This window comes from Apostichopus japonicus, chromosome 8, assembly GCF_037975245.1.
Source record: "Apostichopus japonicus isolate 1M-3 chromosome 8, ASM3797524v1, whole genome shotgun sequence".
NCBI lineage: Eukaryota > Metazoa > Echinodermata > Holothuroidea > Aspidochirotida > Stichopodidae > Apostichopus > Apostichopus japonicus.
Window position 1 is genome coordinate 20,521,226 of NC_092568.1, and position 17,318 is coordinate 20,538,543.

The 17,318-nt window shown below is 39.1% G+C and overlaps 1 protein-coding gene across 1 annotated transcript in view; it reads left to right on the forward strand.

Annotated features, from left to right (window-relative positions):
* LOC139970977 (usherin-like) overlaps window positions 1-17,318 on the forward strand; it is a 75,147-nt gene that overhangs the window by 25,178 nt on the left and 32,651 nt on the right. Inside the window, exons 16-34 of the mRNA XM_071977085.1 lie at window positions 177-338; window positions 1,147-1,347; window positions 2,120-2,413; window positions 3,384-3,653; window positions 4,366-4,532; window positions 5,443-5,587; window positions 6,444-6,671; window positions 7,226-7,498; window positions 7,847-8,137; window positions 9,136-9,290; window positions 9,762-10,017; window positions 11,698-11,889; window positions 12,642-12,722; window positions 13,127-13,318; window positions 13,705-13,815; window positions 14,553-14,756; window positions 15,681-15,967; window positions 16,363-16,510; window positions 16,883-17,197. Of these exons, the coding sequence (XP_071833186.1) occupies window positions 177-338; window positions 1,147-1,347; window positions 2,120-2,413; window positions 3,384-3,653; window positions 4,366-4,532; window positions 5,443-5,587; window positions 6,444-6,671; window positions 7,226-7,498; window positions 7,847-8,137; window positions 9,136-9,290; window positions 9,762-10,017; window positions 11,698-11,889; window positions 12,642-12,722; window positions 13,127-13,318; window positions 13,705-13,815; window positions 14,553-14,756; window positions 15,681-15,967; window positions 16,363-16,510; window positions 16,883-17,197 (3,972 nt within the window). The remainder of the gene's footprint in view (window positions 1-176; window positions 339-1,146; window positions 1,348-2,119; window positions 2,414-3,383; window positions 3,654-4,365; window positions 4,533-5,442; window positions 5,588-6,443; window positions 6,672-7,225; window positions 7,499-7,846; window positions 8,138-9,135; window positions 9,291-9,761; window positions 10,018-11,697; window positions 11,890-12,641; window positions 12,723-13,126; window positions 13,319-13,704; window positions 13,816-14,552; window positions 14,757-15,680; window positions 15,968-16,362; window positions 16,511-16,882; window positions 17,198-17,318) is intronic.

Genomic DNA, 17,318 nt, shown 5'->3' on the forward strand with positions numbered 1-17,318 from the left:
TAGTGGGTGAATGACTTCAAGCTAGAAACAAGTCTTGCCCTCCACTTGCCCTTCTCCTTGCCCTCCACTTTTGTATTGCTTACCAACATGAAGAAGGAGTGTTCAGTTAGCTGATACAGTGAATGTAAACCATTACTGCGAGAGTGTTTAAATTTCTATGTTACTCTTCTCTCCAGAACCCAAACAACAGCCTCCACCGTCATGGCAACCAGTGAGCCCATATGCAATTCTCCTCTCTTGGGGTCCTCCTGACCAGCCGAACGGGATAATTAACCGATATACCGTCATCAGAAATGGAACTCGAGTGAATAGTGGTATCTTTGGGGATTCCTGGGATGGTAAGGACTATCGTAAAATGAAATGTGTAGTCTGTACCTTTATAAAGACGGCTACTGCAGTTGTAAGGCACAGGGACTTACTTTCCAAACAACTGTGTCAATGTTTCCTCTGAAAGGACTTTTTCTGGTACAAGGTTATAAATCAGAAATTCCTCATGTGAGAATTCTGTGTCCGCCACTCGTGTTCAGTGTTGTGTGACCTGCTGTTTTCTTGAAGACCAATTCGAGTAGAAAATTTAGAGGAAAAGTCAGCTTTCAGATATTCTGCTTTTACTTAAATATCATAGCCTTACAAGGTTTTACAACCACCCCACCCTTATCGGTTACAGACCGTGAGTACTGCCTCTAAATATGCTAGAAAATTGAAAAATGGTCAGTCTCATTATAACTTCTTCAAGAATTTCATGCCTCCTGCTAAAGCATCTTCCCACACTGTGGCATTAATTTCCCTGATTTAATGCCATTAGATGTTTGGGAATGGATTTGTGGGTCAGAAACGAAAGGAAAATACAGTTTTGAAAATAAAAATAAAGAACATTTCAGCATTGCTTAAGCACACAGTAGTATTGGAGTCATCAACAGTGATTATCAATGTTTCAATATCCTTTTCTCTTTTTAACTTGTCGTTTAGCTTTCAAGGTGTTTCAGTAGCATATACATTTTCTTGCTTAAGGACAAACAGACATAAACACATTCGCTACCCATTTTTGATGTCATTTATGTTGTCTTTCCTTATTTTTGTTGTTCATTTTTGTCGCTGCTGAGTAAACATTCTTTCTGATGAATGTTCTCTATTTTGTCGCACTAGGAGTCCAAACATATCAGGATTCGGCTTTGACCCCTTACACGACCTATTCATACGTTATCGAGGCGTCTAACCAAGCAGGGACCACTCAGAGCCCCCCTATAGTAGCTAGGACCCCTGATGCCATACCTGCTGGATTTGATGTTCTTACTGTCTCTAATATTGGTAGCAGATCAGCTGACTTCTCTTGGAGTAAACCCAGTGGTAAGTATTTGCTGTTAATGGTGCTAGTTGTTATGTCAGTAAGGCTTTTTTTGTTAAATTTGTGCTGAACCAAAAATGTCATGATAATTTGGATCATCGACTTAGTGAAATCCCTTAATTTAGAAATTTCAAGTTCACCTAGTTTGAGTTCCAGTTATGAGCTATATTATTTTTTTGACTGAAAGTCTGAAAATGTTTGCCATTTAAAATTAATTTCAGTTGATAATTGCATTACGATCGAAAGTATGATATTATGTCGAATTTTACAAAACAGAAAAATCTGAATTGTCAAAAACTTTTTGGAATTCTAGGTTTCCAGGATATGAGATATGTCCAATTAATCCAGGTAGAGTGCAGTTTGTTTATAATAATGTGATGGATAGTTCATGGCATGGTTGAGTCCTTGGATTAGATTAATCCCAAAAATGATGGATAATGAATTTGTGTGTTTATATCTCTGTGTGCTGTAGTTACCCAAAGTTAAATCGAGAAAAAAAAAAGTTAAAATGAAGATTTAATCAAAAGTGCTGACACATGTCCATTACTATCCAGTAGTGAACGATTGGACATCAAAATCTCGTTTAATCCCAGATGTGGATAATCGAAGTCTGGATGATCCCAAAATTTCCTGTAGCAGACAGAGTTCAGGTGAAACATCTGATCAAAATATAACAAGTTGAAATAATAGTGAAAAAGTGAGCAACTTTCTTGTCTATTTGGAGAGTTAAGAGTTTAATGGCATTCTTTCCTCTCTTTACACCTATTAATGTAGAAATATCAGCACCAGTGGTCAACTACATTCTGACCTCTGTGACCCCCAGCAAGCAGTCACCAGCCACACAGCATTATTCTGGTCTAGATACCGCATACCGGGCTTTAGATCTGATACCGTTCACCAACTACTCATTCAGTCTCATTGTGTGTACAGACGGTTCCTGCGGTGAAGGCCAGACTGTTCTGGGCTACACCCAGTCTGCTCCCCCTGAGGGAGTTGTACCTCCAAATGTAACAGCCATTGACCAAACCTCTGTGTTTGTGACCTGGGACCATCCACTCGAAGCGAATGGTAATCGTACAACGTTCACTTTGTGTATTTAAGCTTCCGATTGCAGTTCTGTGCTGGCTCGTAATATGTGAGGAATGTGAATGCAAATGAGTCCTTGGATTGTTATGAGATGTGTTTGTCACTTGAACGACACCAGTCTCTTGTACACTTGGTAATATTTATAACATCCCAATGTAGTTGTGTGCTGGCTCATAGAGTCTGATATGGGAGGAATATATATGCAAAGAGTGATGCAGCAGTTATTCAATACTTTGGAACAGTCCTTTCATTGTTATGTACAACATTTTATTTAATTATAAAACCCCAATGCAGTGGTGTTCTGGCCGTTAGAGTCTAATATGTGCAATATATATGATTTTTATGTGATATGGTTGTTGCTTGAGTGTTCTTAGTAAATCCTGGTTCTAATTGTTGAGGAAACAGAAAAGTAAAATCATAAAAACAGCTGCTTGTATTACTAAATTTTATGATACAGTGTTTTGTAAACACTTAACTCATACAAAGGAATAATCGTAACATATTATGAGAAGGACTTTCTGTGTATTTATCCTTCTTGCAATGACAAAGTGGAATAAATTTCTCTCTCTGTATTACATTGTTGTCCCTTAATTTCAGTGGTCTCTTATCAGAGACCCGGTCATTCAGTTCAGAGTGATTGCACATCGTATTGGTTCTGTCAACATGTAAATGTACATGGAGTTATGTTAAGCTTTATTAATTCATTTTCTCTCGGTTAAAAGTGTGTATGATAATTGAAAAGATACTGTCCATATCAGTTTTCATTACAAGTAGAGGACTGTCGGTCCTAACGGTTTGATATAGTCCTTGCGGTGTGGGCTGACCACTTCATCCCTGTATGTTTCCACAATGAACTTTACTTTATGCAGGTCTTTTCGATTTGCCAGAATGATGAGAAACCAGATTTTTTGGATCTGTAGTCCTTATCTGAATAATCTCTCTTCTTTCGTAGGCATCATTACTCACTACGAGTTATTTATCAGAGGTTTGCCAAATGCAGACGGTGTCAGGGATCCTCCAGAAAGCAGGATCTTTCATCCAGCTGGATGGTATAACCCTCGCCCCGTATTGACCCCTCAAGAGGAACCGACCCACCCGCCAGCGACAAATTTCACACACGAAGGAGTCTCGCCCTTTACTTTGTATGAATTTAAAGTGACCGCCAGGAACCAGGCTGGCACGGGGGAGAGTGACTGGGTGATTTTCAGGACATTAGAAGCAGGTTTGTAAGAGAATTTTGTAATTAAACTCGACAGAGGATAAGAGCAGTACTTTATCCTCCTGTGTACCTTTCGTTGCTTTCAGTGAGGCTAAACCAACTGTGAACAATATCAACAGATGGCAGTGTCCTATCGGTTCTGTCTAATTTATGCAAAACTCCACAAGCTTCTGTTACGCATTTTGAAACGGTCAGCAAGGATTACCAGCAGTAGCATCTCCGATGGACAATCTTAGGACAGCATCATGCAGGGAAGAAATTCATTTGTTTGTTGAATCTGTGATCATGTTTCAGTCAAAGTGGTACAGAAATAAAGTGATGTTTTGACACGCAAGGCACATAGATACCTATCCCCTTGTAGCTCTTTAGTTAAGTAACGGCGCAATATACAAGGTTAAAAAAAAAAAAAAAATTATGGACATATATCCAGCCAATCACCAAAGTAGATTTCTTTCTACCGTCATACTTACTAGTCATTGTCCTTCGACACATATCCCTTTCTTAAAAATCAAAACGAAGGAAAATTGTAACATATCATGGACATGAGAAGAAACAGACGGGGTCAAAGGATCATCCTTAAAGGAGATGCATGAGATTAGTTAATTTTCATTTTGTTTGATATTAGAGCTGTTTATTTCATTTTGTTTGATATCAGAGCGGTTGTTTCATTTTGTTTTATATCAGAGTCGTTATTTTTAATTTTGTTTTATATCAGAGCCGTTATTTATGCCGGCCCCAGCTGTTTCTGGGTCCTCGAGTACATCGGTCAATGTTATCTGGAGTCAGCCGACCGATCAAGAGGTCAGGGGTGTGGTCATCAGATACTCCCTCTACCAGCTGGTGACTTCATCCGATCCGTTTGCTCCTCCAGAGTCCTCCCAGGTTCGACTTTGTTTATTTTTTCTATTTTTATTTTTTTTAGAATTATTCGATAAATTCTTGATACACTTTTGGCTGAACGGTTTGCTGAGGTGATACAAAGAAGAAATGATATGTCATGAACATACTTTATTTTAGCAAATCTTGGCAGTTTGAATCTATATTCTGGTGGGTATTCGTTTAAAAAATTTTTATCTTGCTTTTTGATTTGCATGGATTCCTCGCTCATAGATTGCGATAGTGGTTTATAAAATTAGTAGATTATTGATTATGTAGACTCATCTGCAGTCTGGTCCTATATTCTGGTGGTCATCGTTTAACTAATTTTTAGTTAGTGATGATGCCTTGTTTTAATGTATAGCTTGATTTGATTTGATTTGATATGGTTTGATCTTTGTAGTAGTTATGCTATCTGACTGAGGAGAAATGACCTATGTTAATATGGTTTGAGCACCACGGTTATCAAACTTGCAATCTGAAAGGAGTGTATGTAGAATTTGTTACCGTTAAGTGTTGACAAATGTACTAGTAGTAATTGAGTTAACATGATATTGTGAGAAATGATCTCCAGCTTTCTCATTAACTGTGTTACCAACTGAGGGTACCACATGTACATGATGCTTCCTCTTCTAAAGAAAAGATAAGGTGGTACAGAAAATTTGATCAACTAGAGCAAAATTGGGAAGACATATTTTTTTTTAACAATTGAAAATGGCCTTTACTGTGCTTAATTTTTTTAAGGGAAAGGGGGAAAAAGAAATACCTCAAGTTATCGACACCATCGTGCTACAATATAGTAGTAAGGTATCATTTATTATCATTAATTAAAGATAAACTATGTAGAGAAGGTATTCTTCCGTTCTTTCATATTTTAAGTAGAGAAATATTTTCTTCTAATTGTTTGTTCTTGCAGCTTATTCATACAAACAATGGCAACTCTCTCCAGTATCGATTAGAGGGCTTGGAACCCTATCAAGATTATTCCTTTGTTGTAGAAGTCTGCAATAGTCTTGGCTGTGTTAGAAGCGCAAAGGGGTCTGGCAGGACCCTACCGTCCGGTGAGTCAAAACTTACTGTGTCTTAACATTTCATACAAGATAGAGCTTGTTTATATGTCAAGCAAAGCTCAGATGCAAAAAGTAGTATATTCTACCTTACCCTATATGCTTTAGCTACTGTCCTAGAAGCAGTGTTTTGTGAAAAATGTCCTTCCCCCACCCCCCACCCCATCCCAACCCATCAAAAACTTGTGAAAGTTACTAGTTATTAAAATAAAAAAGCACTGTTTAATATGTCTGATGAAAAGAGTGTATGGGAAAGTATGTTGACTATAATCCAAGGAGAATTCCCCTACTCTTCAATAACATCATCACATTTGAGTTAGAGAAACTGCTTATTAGATGAAGCCACTATACATACCTTATGGTGAACATGAAACATAGAAGTGCTTTGATGGATTCTTCTGGTTTGCCATTAAATGTGATACATTTTAAACAAACCAGACTTCAGTATTATTGAGATTTGGTGATAAAAATGCAATAAATGAATTTTAAAATGGAATATTGTTCCGCTTCCTTCACTTCATGTATTTCTTCACTACTACTTCATGTTGTTTGTAAACATTCAAATGCATGTTGTAAAAACAATATAAATGAAATGAAAACACTTTAATGTTCAGGCTTGGTACCCTCCGTCAGATCCATCAAGTACATTGAAACAGTGTCACGTGCATGTCATAGTCACATGAAATTATTATCATTGAAATATTATAACTCTCCATTACTTAAAAAAAAATATGTAAAAAGAAGAAGGACTGTATCAAGTCATCTTTTACCCCCCCCCCCCAAAATAAATAAGCTTTTCATTTGTCTGTGTGTGGTCTCAACTCTAGTACGTTTCTCTTTATCATTTAAGCACCGGAGGAACAGGTGGCTCCGTTGGTAGAAGGACAAAATGCTACTTCTATGCTCATCTCCTGGAGTGCCCCACTCAAACCAAATGGCCCGGAACCGGACTATTCTTTACACAGGTCTCCCGTGGCTTTCTCATCGCCCCCGCCGAGGGTAGAGAAAGGGGCAAGGTTCACTGGAACTGGCTTCTATATGTTTTCTTCATCACTCTTACCAGTGTCATCTTATACAGGTAAGAAAAACAGTAGAACGGCTTGGCTTGCCTTTCGTAGTAGAGGAAATCAGTGGGGCTCTTCCCCCCCCCCCACCCAAAGTCAACAAAGGGTCGCTGTCATATCGCTCCTGTCCAGTTCCACGAATATCTTGACAAGCTTACTGTCTCTGCCACAATTTCATCCGTAATTATTGAAGGAGAGATGTTTTGAACACCAGATTTTTGAAGTTTCAAGTCAAAGTAATTGTTTTAAGCACCTTAACTTTTGTTTACTAAATCACCTTTTTTGGGTAGAATCTATGTATGACTGAACAAAATATATCATTGCATTGTGAAAAGGAACTTATGTAGTCTCCCATAACAGGTCAGAGGGGGGTGGGAGAATGATGGTTGGGGGAGGGGAGTTGTTGTTCTTGGAAATAATGACATTACCTGAAAGGTAGATGATATTAATATCTCTTTCAATGGTTTGATATCTGTCTTCATTCCAAGTATGAATTTCTCGTTACTTGTTGTAGAGGTTTGTTGTAGAGGCTTTACCATCTGGACTCTTCCCATTTTTGTGTGTGTAGGTATCGACTTGGAATTCCGCGTTAAAAGGCCGGAAGGTTCTACATCGCCCGTCAGTGCTCTTCTTCTGTTTGCTGCCTCGGAGGGCAACCAGGAAGAGTATATTGTGCTCCAGCTGCGAGATGGGCGCCCTTGGTTCCTATTTGACCCCCAGGGTGGGGCAGTCGGTGTCACCCCAGCAGATCGTGTGACCTTCGACGATGGTGAATGGCATCGGGTCAAAATCAATAGAATCGGTACTCTTGGAAGCATAGTCGTCGATGACTTCTATACAGGTTTGTTTGTTTGTCTGAATTCAGGATCGTTATCAACAATTAAATAATAAATTTCTTATTTATCAGTAAACACGATAGGATTTGGTGATACAAAAATGTTAATACAATATAGATTTTTCTTCTCAGACTGGTCTTTTCTAAAAAAAAAAAAAAAAAAAAAATTTTTATTTTTATTTTATCGTTCATATTTCAGTATTATTATTTTTTATTTGTTCAATCTACGTGGCTACAAACTTGAGGTAAACAATTTTCATTCCTACATGCAAAAATTGTGAACATTACAAATGGATTGTTTCTGTTGTAATTTCATTCTTATGGAAAGAATGCTGTCTTGTCTATCCCACTCAGGTACTGCCAGTGCTCCTACGTCTTCCAACATCATCGGTCAGACCACAGGAGTCTTCATAGGTGGCCTACCGATGGACTTCGCACTTCGCCGGACGGACCAGGGAGATCTGGCCGTAATTCGCCGAGGCTTCGCAGGCTGCCTACGAAATGTCCGTATCGAGAGAAGCCGAATTCCAAACTCAGTTTGGGAGGACCTAAGCTTCAGCTCGGCTGAAATTCAGCAGGATGTTGTCGGCAGCTGGCAGGGCTGTCCTTCTAATTTACAGTCTGGCGTTCACTTTCCTGGAAATGGTATGATCGTTACATCTCTCAGCCTTTAATTGCAATGTTCGAGAATTCTCTGCTTTAAAGGCACCATCTTCTGAAAAGAATTTGTCACCTCTTAAAGGATGGCTTGTGGCAAAATATCATGCCTAGTATGTCATAGTCCAATAACAAAGAAAGATAGTGAGTGTTGGTAATGTTTCTATAACTATTTGGGTGTTTAAGATGTTTCCAAGGAAACTATATAACAAAGATCTTTGGTATGCTCCTACAGTTATGGCTGATATGATGATAATGATGCTGGCTACTCACTGCAGGCCTATACCTATCAATGTTAATCAATTGTGTTGTTAATTCTAATACCTCAACCACAAAATTACAGTTGGTAGACTTTCTTTCCCATACAGGCTTCTTTAATCTGGCATAGTACATAGTCTGTGCATTAGACTAAGAATTCCAGTCACTTTAATTAATAGGCCTCAGAGGGTAATTTCCCAAATTACCCAAATAAATACCCAGATAATTACCCAAAATACGGTAATTTCTTAGAAGTTAAAAGTGGTATAGATATGCACTTGGACTACTGGCAGTGTTTTTTCAACAGTCTGCATCATATCAAATCGTGTACTTAGTACCCAAATACCCACTTTAGGAGTGTTAGCTCAGTGGTTAACGCCAGTGCCTTTCAATCATAAGGTCCCCGGTTCGAGACTAATGTATGTCGTCCAGTTACAGAGTTGTAGTCAATTGACAATTCATAATCATTAAATATGAATGTAAGAGACTGACTTCAATCAGCTTGCGGCTTTGATAAGCCAATGAGGCTTCTCCGCGAGTTCCTGCTTGCAGGAGGATCAAAAATACATACATACATACATACAAATATCTTTGCATCATACATATTCATTTACTCCATGCATATTCACACAACATGCATATTCACACAACATGCATATTCAAACATGCATGCCACATACATATTCATACATATTGATTAGCCTGTTTCTCTGTTGCACACCTTTTAGGTCATGTGATATTTCCATCTAGCATTCTATCTGGAGGAAATACCTTCAGTGTCTCTCTGACTATGAGGACAGAATATCTTGCTGGTACGCTTCTCTTCAGCCATGGTAATAATGGACAAGTCCTTCTCCTAGAACTCCTGCAAGGAAATTTAAAGGTACTTGTTGCTTGTCACCAGTCTACCAAAATGTATATTTATATCCTCACAATCCTTGTGCATTAATAGGGAATTCATAGATATGCAATGCATGTTCAATTTGTGTCCTATTTGTGTCCTATTTTTCAATTATGTCATATTAAAGTTACCACTCTCTATATCTTTCTTTATTTAATTTTGGATGAGAGTGAAATCACAACTGCTGGTAGTTTACATGTTAGTAGCTGCCCATGAAAATTGTTAGTAATACAACATACTTGGTTTCTTAGTTGTTACCCTCTCATAGATTAATATTACCATCTTAAACGGTCGTAATTATCAAATAAGTATCACAATTGTTTGAATGACTTAATAACATTACTTACTGATAAACAAAGTTTTCTTCTAGTGGATAACTTTTAATTACCAATTGTTTTTAATCACTGATTAAAATTTGTTCGTAAACTCTCTTCTTCCCTTTGTATCTGACAGCTCACGGTAGATGTTGGTTCCGGTGAAGCCACGGTAGTTACCATCCCTGCGTTATTATGTGACGGACAGTGGCAAGAGATCACAGTAGAGAAAGCTGGTCCTTTGGTAACCCTCTCCGTCGTTGGTAACAGTGCTCCCCAGTCCATGTTACTCTCCTCTGCAACCCTGCCTTTGTCATCTTCAGTATATCTGGGAGGAGTCCCAGAGGACTCCGAAGCACAATCATTCGCAGAGGGAGCCGGTCTCGAATTAACTGGTAAGTTAAGTAGATAAAGATTTTTATGTGCTAAGTGTTGTCATGACAACCTACCAGTAATCACAAAATTTGTCAAGCTGCTGTTTTGTGAGATCGTAGAGGTGTCTGATAGACTTGAAAAGAGTCACACCATCGCCGATGCAGTTGAGTAAATGCTCCTGGATTTCGACCGATTTTACCTGATTGGGTTCAAGCCAGCGACCGGAATATTGCTCAAAAACTCTCTAAGGGAGTAAACATGTCAAAATTGATGGAATGCTGTTTCATTTTTGGAAAAGTAGGTGTGATATGGTCAGGGTAAATTACAACATTGGTTGTTTGGAATTCCAATTAGAGAAGAAACTTCAGGTCAGCTGAATTTTCAGTATATTTAAGTAGTAATTATTTGCTCAAAATTTCTGAAATCCAGACTTTTAGATTTTATCTGCATATTTTTTTTTTAATTTGACAGCAGGACTCGACAATTTTTTTCAAAACTACTCGCCAACTGGCGACCGAGTCTAAAATTGTACTCGCCAAAACGTTAAATTTACTCGCCATTTTTTTCTCAAAGTGTTTGTGTGATATAAGCCTAGGTAGTATGGCCGTACTTAGGATATCGCGGTTTAGTGTTAAGGCCCGGTCACACTATACCGATTTTTTATCGGAATACTATCCGATTTTCCCGGAGGAATCGAAACAGCCAGTTTTTCGTTCGGGTCTTCTAGCCACAGTGATAAAGGACCTGATTTGCTATCTGTTGAGCCATTCCGAAGTGGAATAGCCCTCATCTAACTTTTGATATTGACTCCGTTTCCTTTTATCGGATAGCTATCCGATTTTTCTTCCGATATTTTATTGCTTTTCGATGTGACGTCACTTCAGAATGTAGTCCGTTCCAGAACCCCTCAGATTTGGAGTAGGTATTCGAATATTCCACTGCATTCATTACATTCACTACCACAATCCTCACTCTTCGGCCTAAAATCGGAAAAATCGGACCGTATTTTGATAAAATATCGCTGTAGTGTAACCGGGCCATTACTGTTAGTTGTTTACAGCAAAAACGATCTATTTAAATTGTGCTTCGTCAAAAGTGTTTAAAACATGATATTCATGCGTTACCCCTGTTTGAGTTGTCGTTAGGCATTTATTTAAGTTTGTAGTTTTCCAGTTTGGTTACACCTATCGTGCATCATTTAGTGGATGAGTATCAAGTTAGTTTCGAGCTGGTGAACAGAGCTGTTCCTTAGGACCTACTTGTAACAGTGCACTTGATAATTCTACTGTGATGTGTAACATTAGGCAATAGGCCTTTGTTGATTGGCTCACAAGTTAATAGTAAGCCTATCGTATAAAGGCAGTGAGCGAATGAGCCACTCGCCAAAATGTCGAGCGTAATGCATTTTTTGCTCGCCAGTCGCAAATTCTAGTCGCCATTGGCAAGTTGGCGACCGTATTTGTCGAGGCCTGTTTGACAGTCTTACCTCAAAATGACCATTTTCTGCATTCTCTTTTTCTGCATTCTTGTTTATCAAGCATCTCAAACTAAACTGGTCTCTGAATATCCTAATGCAGTAGATTATTTGATACTAATAAACTGTGGGAGTGAAATCTTTCATCTTAGTTTCATCCATGCTTTCAAAAATTTAAATATTTATTTGAAGACAAGAGTGTTGGTTTCTTCTCTGTATTCTCCAGCATTCGGTGGATGCATGAAGGATTTTGCCATCGATGACGTTCCTGTTAACTTCTTCCACGGAGAGGTGGTGAATGTCTATTTGGATGGATGTCCTAGTGTGCCAGGAGCCTCATGTGCCTCACCTGCCACGACCGAAGAGTACTCGGGTCCTGCAAGGATACGTTATGACCACAACCTACAAGTCTTTACTGGTATGAGTCTTTCATAATTTTCAAAGTAGGACGCACTTTAGACTCGTTTAAATGCTGACTTTAACTATCTAACTACTACTTAGATTAATTTCTGTCACATTCTAGGTTTATTCAAATTGTAAGTGAGGTGTGATCTCTTCTTACATATGTTTGTGTAAAGTACCGTGGCCTCTTGCACCTCGACGGAGACATGAGTCAAAGAGTGTGCCCCCAATTTTGTCGGTGGATAAGCCCAATTGATAGGACTCTGGATTTGCAAGCCTTAGGTCTCTTCTTTCAAGTTGGTTTGAACCATTTGTCATTTGTCAAATTTATGTCAGAATTTTTCTTTAGATACGATAATACTTTGTTTCTAACAACTGCTGGATAACTCAGTTGGTAGACCACTGGACATGTAAACCCTGCTTCATGCATATTCAGTCTTATTCAAAGTCATCTAGTTATTTAAGACAGTTATTAAGCATAACTTTGCTTTTGATGTTACATTACTATTTTACAATATTGCACATCATTCATTCAATTTAGCAAGTTTCCATTCCAGGTAGGCGCTAAAGTAAAATGAATGGAAAAGTGTTATTGCACTTTTTATTTGCCTGTGGGAGGGGGAGGGAGGGAAGGTGGTGGTGGGGAGAACTGTAATGGTGGTCGTGAGAAGCGCTGCTGCAAATTGTCATAGATACTCACTGCTCTTATCGTTGATCAGTCGTACATCAGTCATTTAGACGACGTTGCATGTTTTTCTCCCCTTATAGAATACATGTATCGGGTCACAGCTAGCAACAGCATTGGTTCCACCAGCAGTGTGTGGTCCATCGGGAGGACCAGAGAAGGAGGTAAATATTGACCTTTCATACCTATATTTAATTGCAAACCTCCCTTTAGTGATGACCTCACAATATCTGCTACTATCAGGTATTAGAAATTCATGAGTATATGGGAAAGAATTATTCAAGTTTGAGGCAGTGAAAGTCCACAGTTGTATGCTGAGAGGATTTATTGTGAAAATACCCTTGGCTAACTGGCAGCGACCTTTAAGAGAGCTAGTCTGTTTTTAAAGAGCTAGTCATGAACGTAAAGCACACTCACTGTCTTCTGCTAAGCATCAACCTACTTAAATGCCAGCATTGTGGTTTGATACATATCATATCTTTGAGATCTTTGTAAAACTGCTGTTTGCCACATTCAAGTAATGTTTATAATTGTGAAAAGTTTATTAAAATTACATTTGTCTTCTTAGTGCCAACAGGCTTGACCCCACCTACTGACCCTGTATCATACGATGGGTACACAATTGGTGTCGACTGGCAAAGACCATCAGGAAATACCGGCGTGATCACTCAGTATGTCATATTAGCATACAACCAAGATATCCCACTACTGACACCGGTCGCTGCTGTATTTATGGACACTTCATCAGATGAAAGCTCTGGTAAGCTCTCCCACCTGGAAGTGACAGTTAGTTCCAATTGGCTTCCATACACTAGAGTGTTCATTCCGTTTGTTAAGGTTAACATATTACTGCAATATCCCACTGTTAACACCAGATGCAGCTATTTCTGTAGGTGCTTGTATGGATTAAAATGTATGATGAGTCTTTCATTTTTGGTGTAGTTTTTAATTCTGAATCTTTGCAACTGAGAAAGAACAATACTTCCTACAAATTACTTCCAATAGTTCTATTAACAAGAACTGATATTTTACAGAATAAAATGTTGTCTGTCTGAGGAATTAAGACCGAGATGTACTGCAAACCTTGTAATACCCCATTTCACTGCAAACCTTGTAATACCCAATTTCATCTACTCTTTTCCATAGGGAACATAACTGGTGCAATACCGTTCACAAATTATCTGATCACCCTGCGCGCCTGCACGGCCGGTGGCTGTTCTGAAAGTTCTGGAGTACTTGTATTCACACTGGAGGAAAGTAAGTGACAACAATGTGTATTATTATTACCATCTAACGGAGCTGTGTGCTGCAAGACTAAGGTTTGTAATGACTGAGTATAATACTTTATCAAGATGAGTCTACATTCTCATATTACTTTATTGATAACTGCTGCAAATATCTTTCATCCCCCTCCCCCCCCCCCTCTCCCTTTCTCTCTCTGGCAATATGGATGTACCATTGTCATCTTTCTGTCACCAAGCTAATAATAGATTACGACGGACGACATGATCCCCTAAAGACAAAGCCGATTGAAAATGCAATTTCTCATCTTGCCTTCCTTGTATAACATTATCGGAGGAGGTACATAATTAAGTGTTGCCGTTTGCAGATTGCATACAAATTTTCACTCTTGGTACAAAAGAGCAATTTCGTGTCCCCTTCAGCATTATGATGGGCTAAATGGAAATTAAATTCTTAATCAAGCTTTTCATTGTTTTGAAATCTGAGTCCATGAAAGATGGACTTCAAAATCAAGATATTGAAATTCATCACCTTCTGTGGATAAATACAAGGAACATGAAACTTTCTAAGACCATCTACTTGCAAACGTAGAACACCTTCGTTGGCTAAGATTCCTTCCATTCCTAGAATAGCCAAACTTAGTGTTCTACATGGTATTAGTTAGGCGTTAGAAACTTTTAAAGAAGCGGTTTCAAATGTAGATCTTGAAAATGGTGACATAATTGATAGTGGTATCTTTGCTGATTTCCTAGCACCTGATGATGTCCGACCACCCGCTGCAACGATGGTAGGTGGGAGATACGTGGACCTTGCATGGCCTCCGCCCGGTAGTCCTAACGGCGTCATCAGTTCTTACCGTCTCACCATGAACGGGGCTGAGATCTACGAAGGGTCTTTCGGGAACCACACACAAACTGGGCTGAGTGTGTTTACTGGTTACAGGTTCATACTGACAGGTCAGTGGTGTATATGTTACAGATCTTTGACATTTGGCGGAAATGGATACTTTTTGGTGGGTGGAAGTAGGAAGTGGGGGGGGGTTGGGCATGAGGAAGGTAGGGAGTGTTGGTCGTGTTGACATATGCATTGGATCAAAATGAATTGCTATCTCGTTTTATTAGCCCTGTAGTAGATGTTTGATATCTCAAGAATTGTTAGCTTTTTTTTCAAAGCCAAATGTCTAACTTGTGGCCTAGGTTTGTAACATTATCACAGTTGATAGGGCAGTAGCCTTCATTGTCATCAAGTGAATGTCATAAATTTCTAGCATCAGCCCAAATGCAACAGCACTGTAATGATCCCTGTCGACATCAACGTCACATTAAAACATGGCTCGTAAATCAATTGAAACTCAAAAACAGATTTTGTTGCCAGCAAAAACAGCTGTTAAGCAGCAGCATCGGGAATCTTAAAAACTTGATCAATCTCGTCTGTCTTCATGATCATCGTGCTCGGATTTATCTGTCTGTCTGAGAATATGCAAAAAAAAAACTGGAAGATTAAAGAAATGACTCTTACCCCTGTTTTCTGTTGTTTCCACATGTTTTTGTGCACTATTGAAATCTGAAAAATTACTATTTATGCCCTGTCATTTCCACGCAAAATGTAAGGGCAATTCTAACCCCTATTCTAAGGCCATAGTTGCCCCTCTTGACCTGTTAAGTCAAGCCCTGTCTGTACCCATTGATACACTATATCTACTGGAGGGAGAAAATGAGTTTATTTCATCTGTTGAGAAATGCTAAAAAAAAAATTAAAAATTCCACCACCAAAATGCACCATTTTATTTTAAGCTAACCTTCAAGATGTGTAAGGCGACATAATCTTTGTCAGGTTTGAAGTATTCTTCTTTCATTTCTTGGCAATTCTGGGAATTATAGCTTGCACTAGTGTAGGTTGTTCCAGCAGTCCAGAAGTGACCATCACGACATCCCAGCTACCGCCAGAGGCAGTGACCGCTCCCAGTCTCTTCGTCCAGGGGCCTACGTCTATCGAGGCCCAGTGGACCTCTCCGAGCCAGGTGAACGGTATCCTAGAGAGATACGTGCTGCTCGTGTCGGACACGTTTCAGTCCGACGGGGAACCCGTCTACAACACCTCCGATCTCTTCATGGACTTTGTGATCCGCGATCTCACACCGGGGACATTTTACTACGTAGCTGTCATGGTGAGCCTATGTCCCGATAATTTATAAGAGTAAAACGTACAGGAAAATAAACAACGAAGGGTTTGAGTCCCTTTAACATTGCCAAAAGGTTGCACTCAACTTCAACAATTCCTGCAAGTCAAGCCTTGTTATATCTCGTTATATCTGACATTCTACCGAACAGTTTACCATTTTCTTTAATAGTCAATTTATGTAGATTGACTTCTGATGTATCCATTTTTAGCACTTTTCAAATGCAAAACTTGTGGAGTCTGCTAAAAAATACAACCATAGAACTGAGCAAAATATGTGATAATTGTATATTAATTAATCACGAAGGTTCTATAATTTGTTGTTGAAATTGTTTCAATTTGACTGAAATTTCTCATTTCATTTGTCATACTTGATTACTTCAGGCCTGTACGGGGGGAGGGTGCACCGTCAGTCCACAAAGTACCGCAAGGACCTCAGAGAGTGCCCCAGCAGGGGTTCAGCCCCCCACAGTATTTGCCACCAGTTCGTCACAGCTGGACCTCTCGTGGCAGTTACCCGACCAACCCAACGGTAAGAATCTTACAAGTAACATCAGTTACTTTAATTTTTATCAACACCCGTATCATATAAAAAAGTGAATCTTTCGTTTTATCGGAAGAGGTCATCCATGGGGTTGAGTTTTCGGGGAAAAAATATTTTGTTGTGTGTGTTTTCTTAATTGATGGTCAGAGGTCATCTGGAGGTACTACATACAGCCATTTTTACAGTTATAATGTACTATTCTAAACAACATATATAACTTGCATTTTCCTTGTGTCCAAGAGTATCTGCATTATTGGTAAGCATTTTGTATATCTGCATTCTATCAACAATGGAAATAATCTGCCAGATAAATCTTACAAGCTTGGGAATTAATCTGTATTTGTTTTTTGTATTTTTCAGGAGTCATCATCAGCTATGCTCTCATCCATAACAACATTCCTATCCAGAACTCCACCCAAACCACAGCAACCATCACTGGCCTGGCACCTTGGAGCTTACAGGTGTTCAGATTGGAGGCTTGCACCTCTGCCGGTTGTTCGTTTAGCCCGGAGGTCCAGGTCAGGACCCAGGAGGCTCCCCCAGTCGGTACCATAACCCTGTCTGTCAACCCCATTAATGCAAGGGCTGTGAATGCTTTCTGGTCAGCTCCTGCTCAACCTAACGGCGATATCATTTACGACCTCTTGTTTAACGGCTTGTTTTACCTTGCACCAGGTACGTTATGAGAGGCAAAAAATGGTTAAAAAAAGTAAAAAATAAAACACTGCTAGCAGTCTAGGTTGCATCTATCAACCACTCTTATTTTCTTAGAGAACCCCCTTCAAACATATGAAGC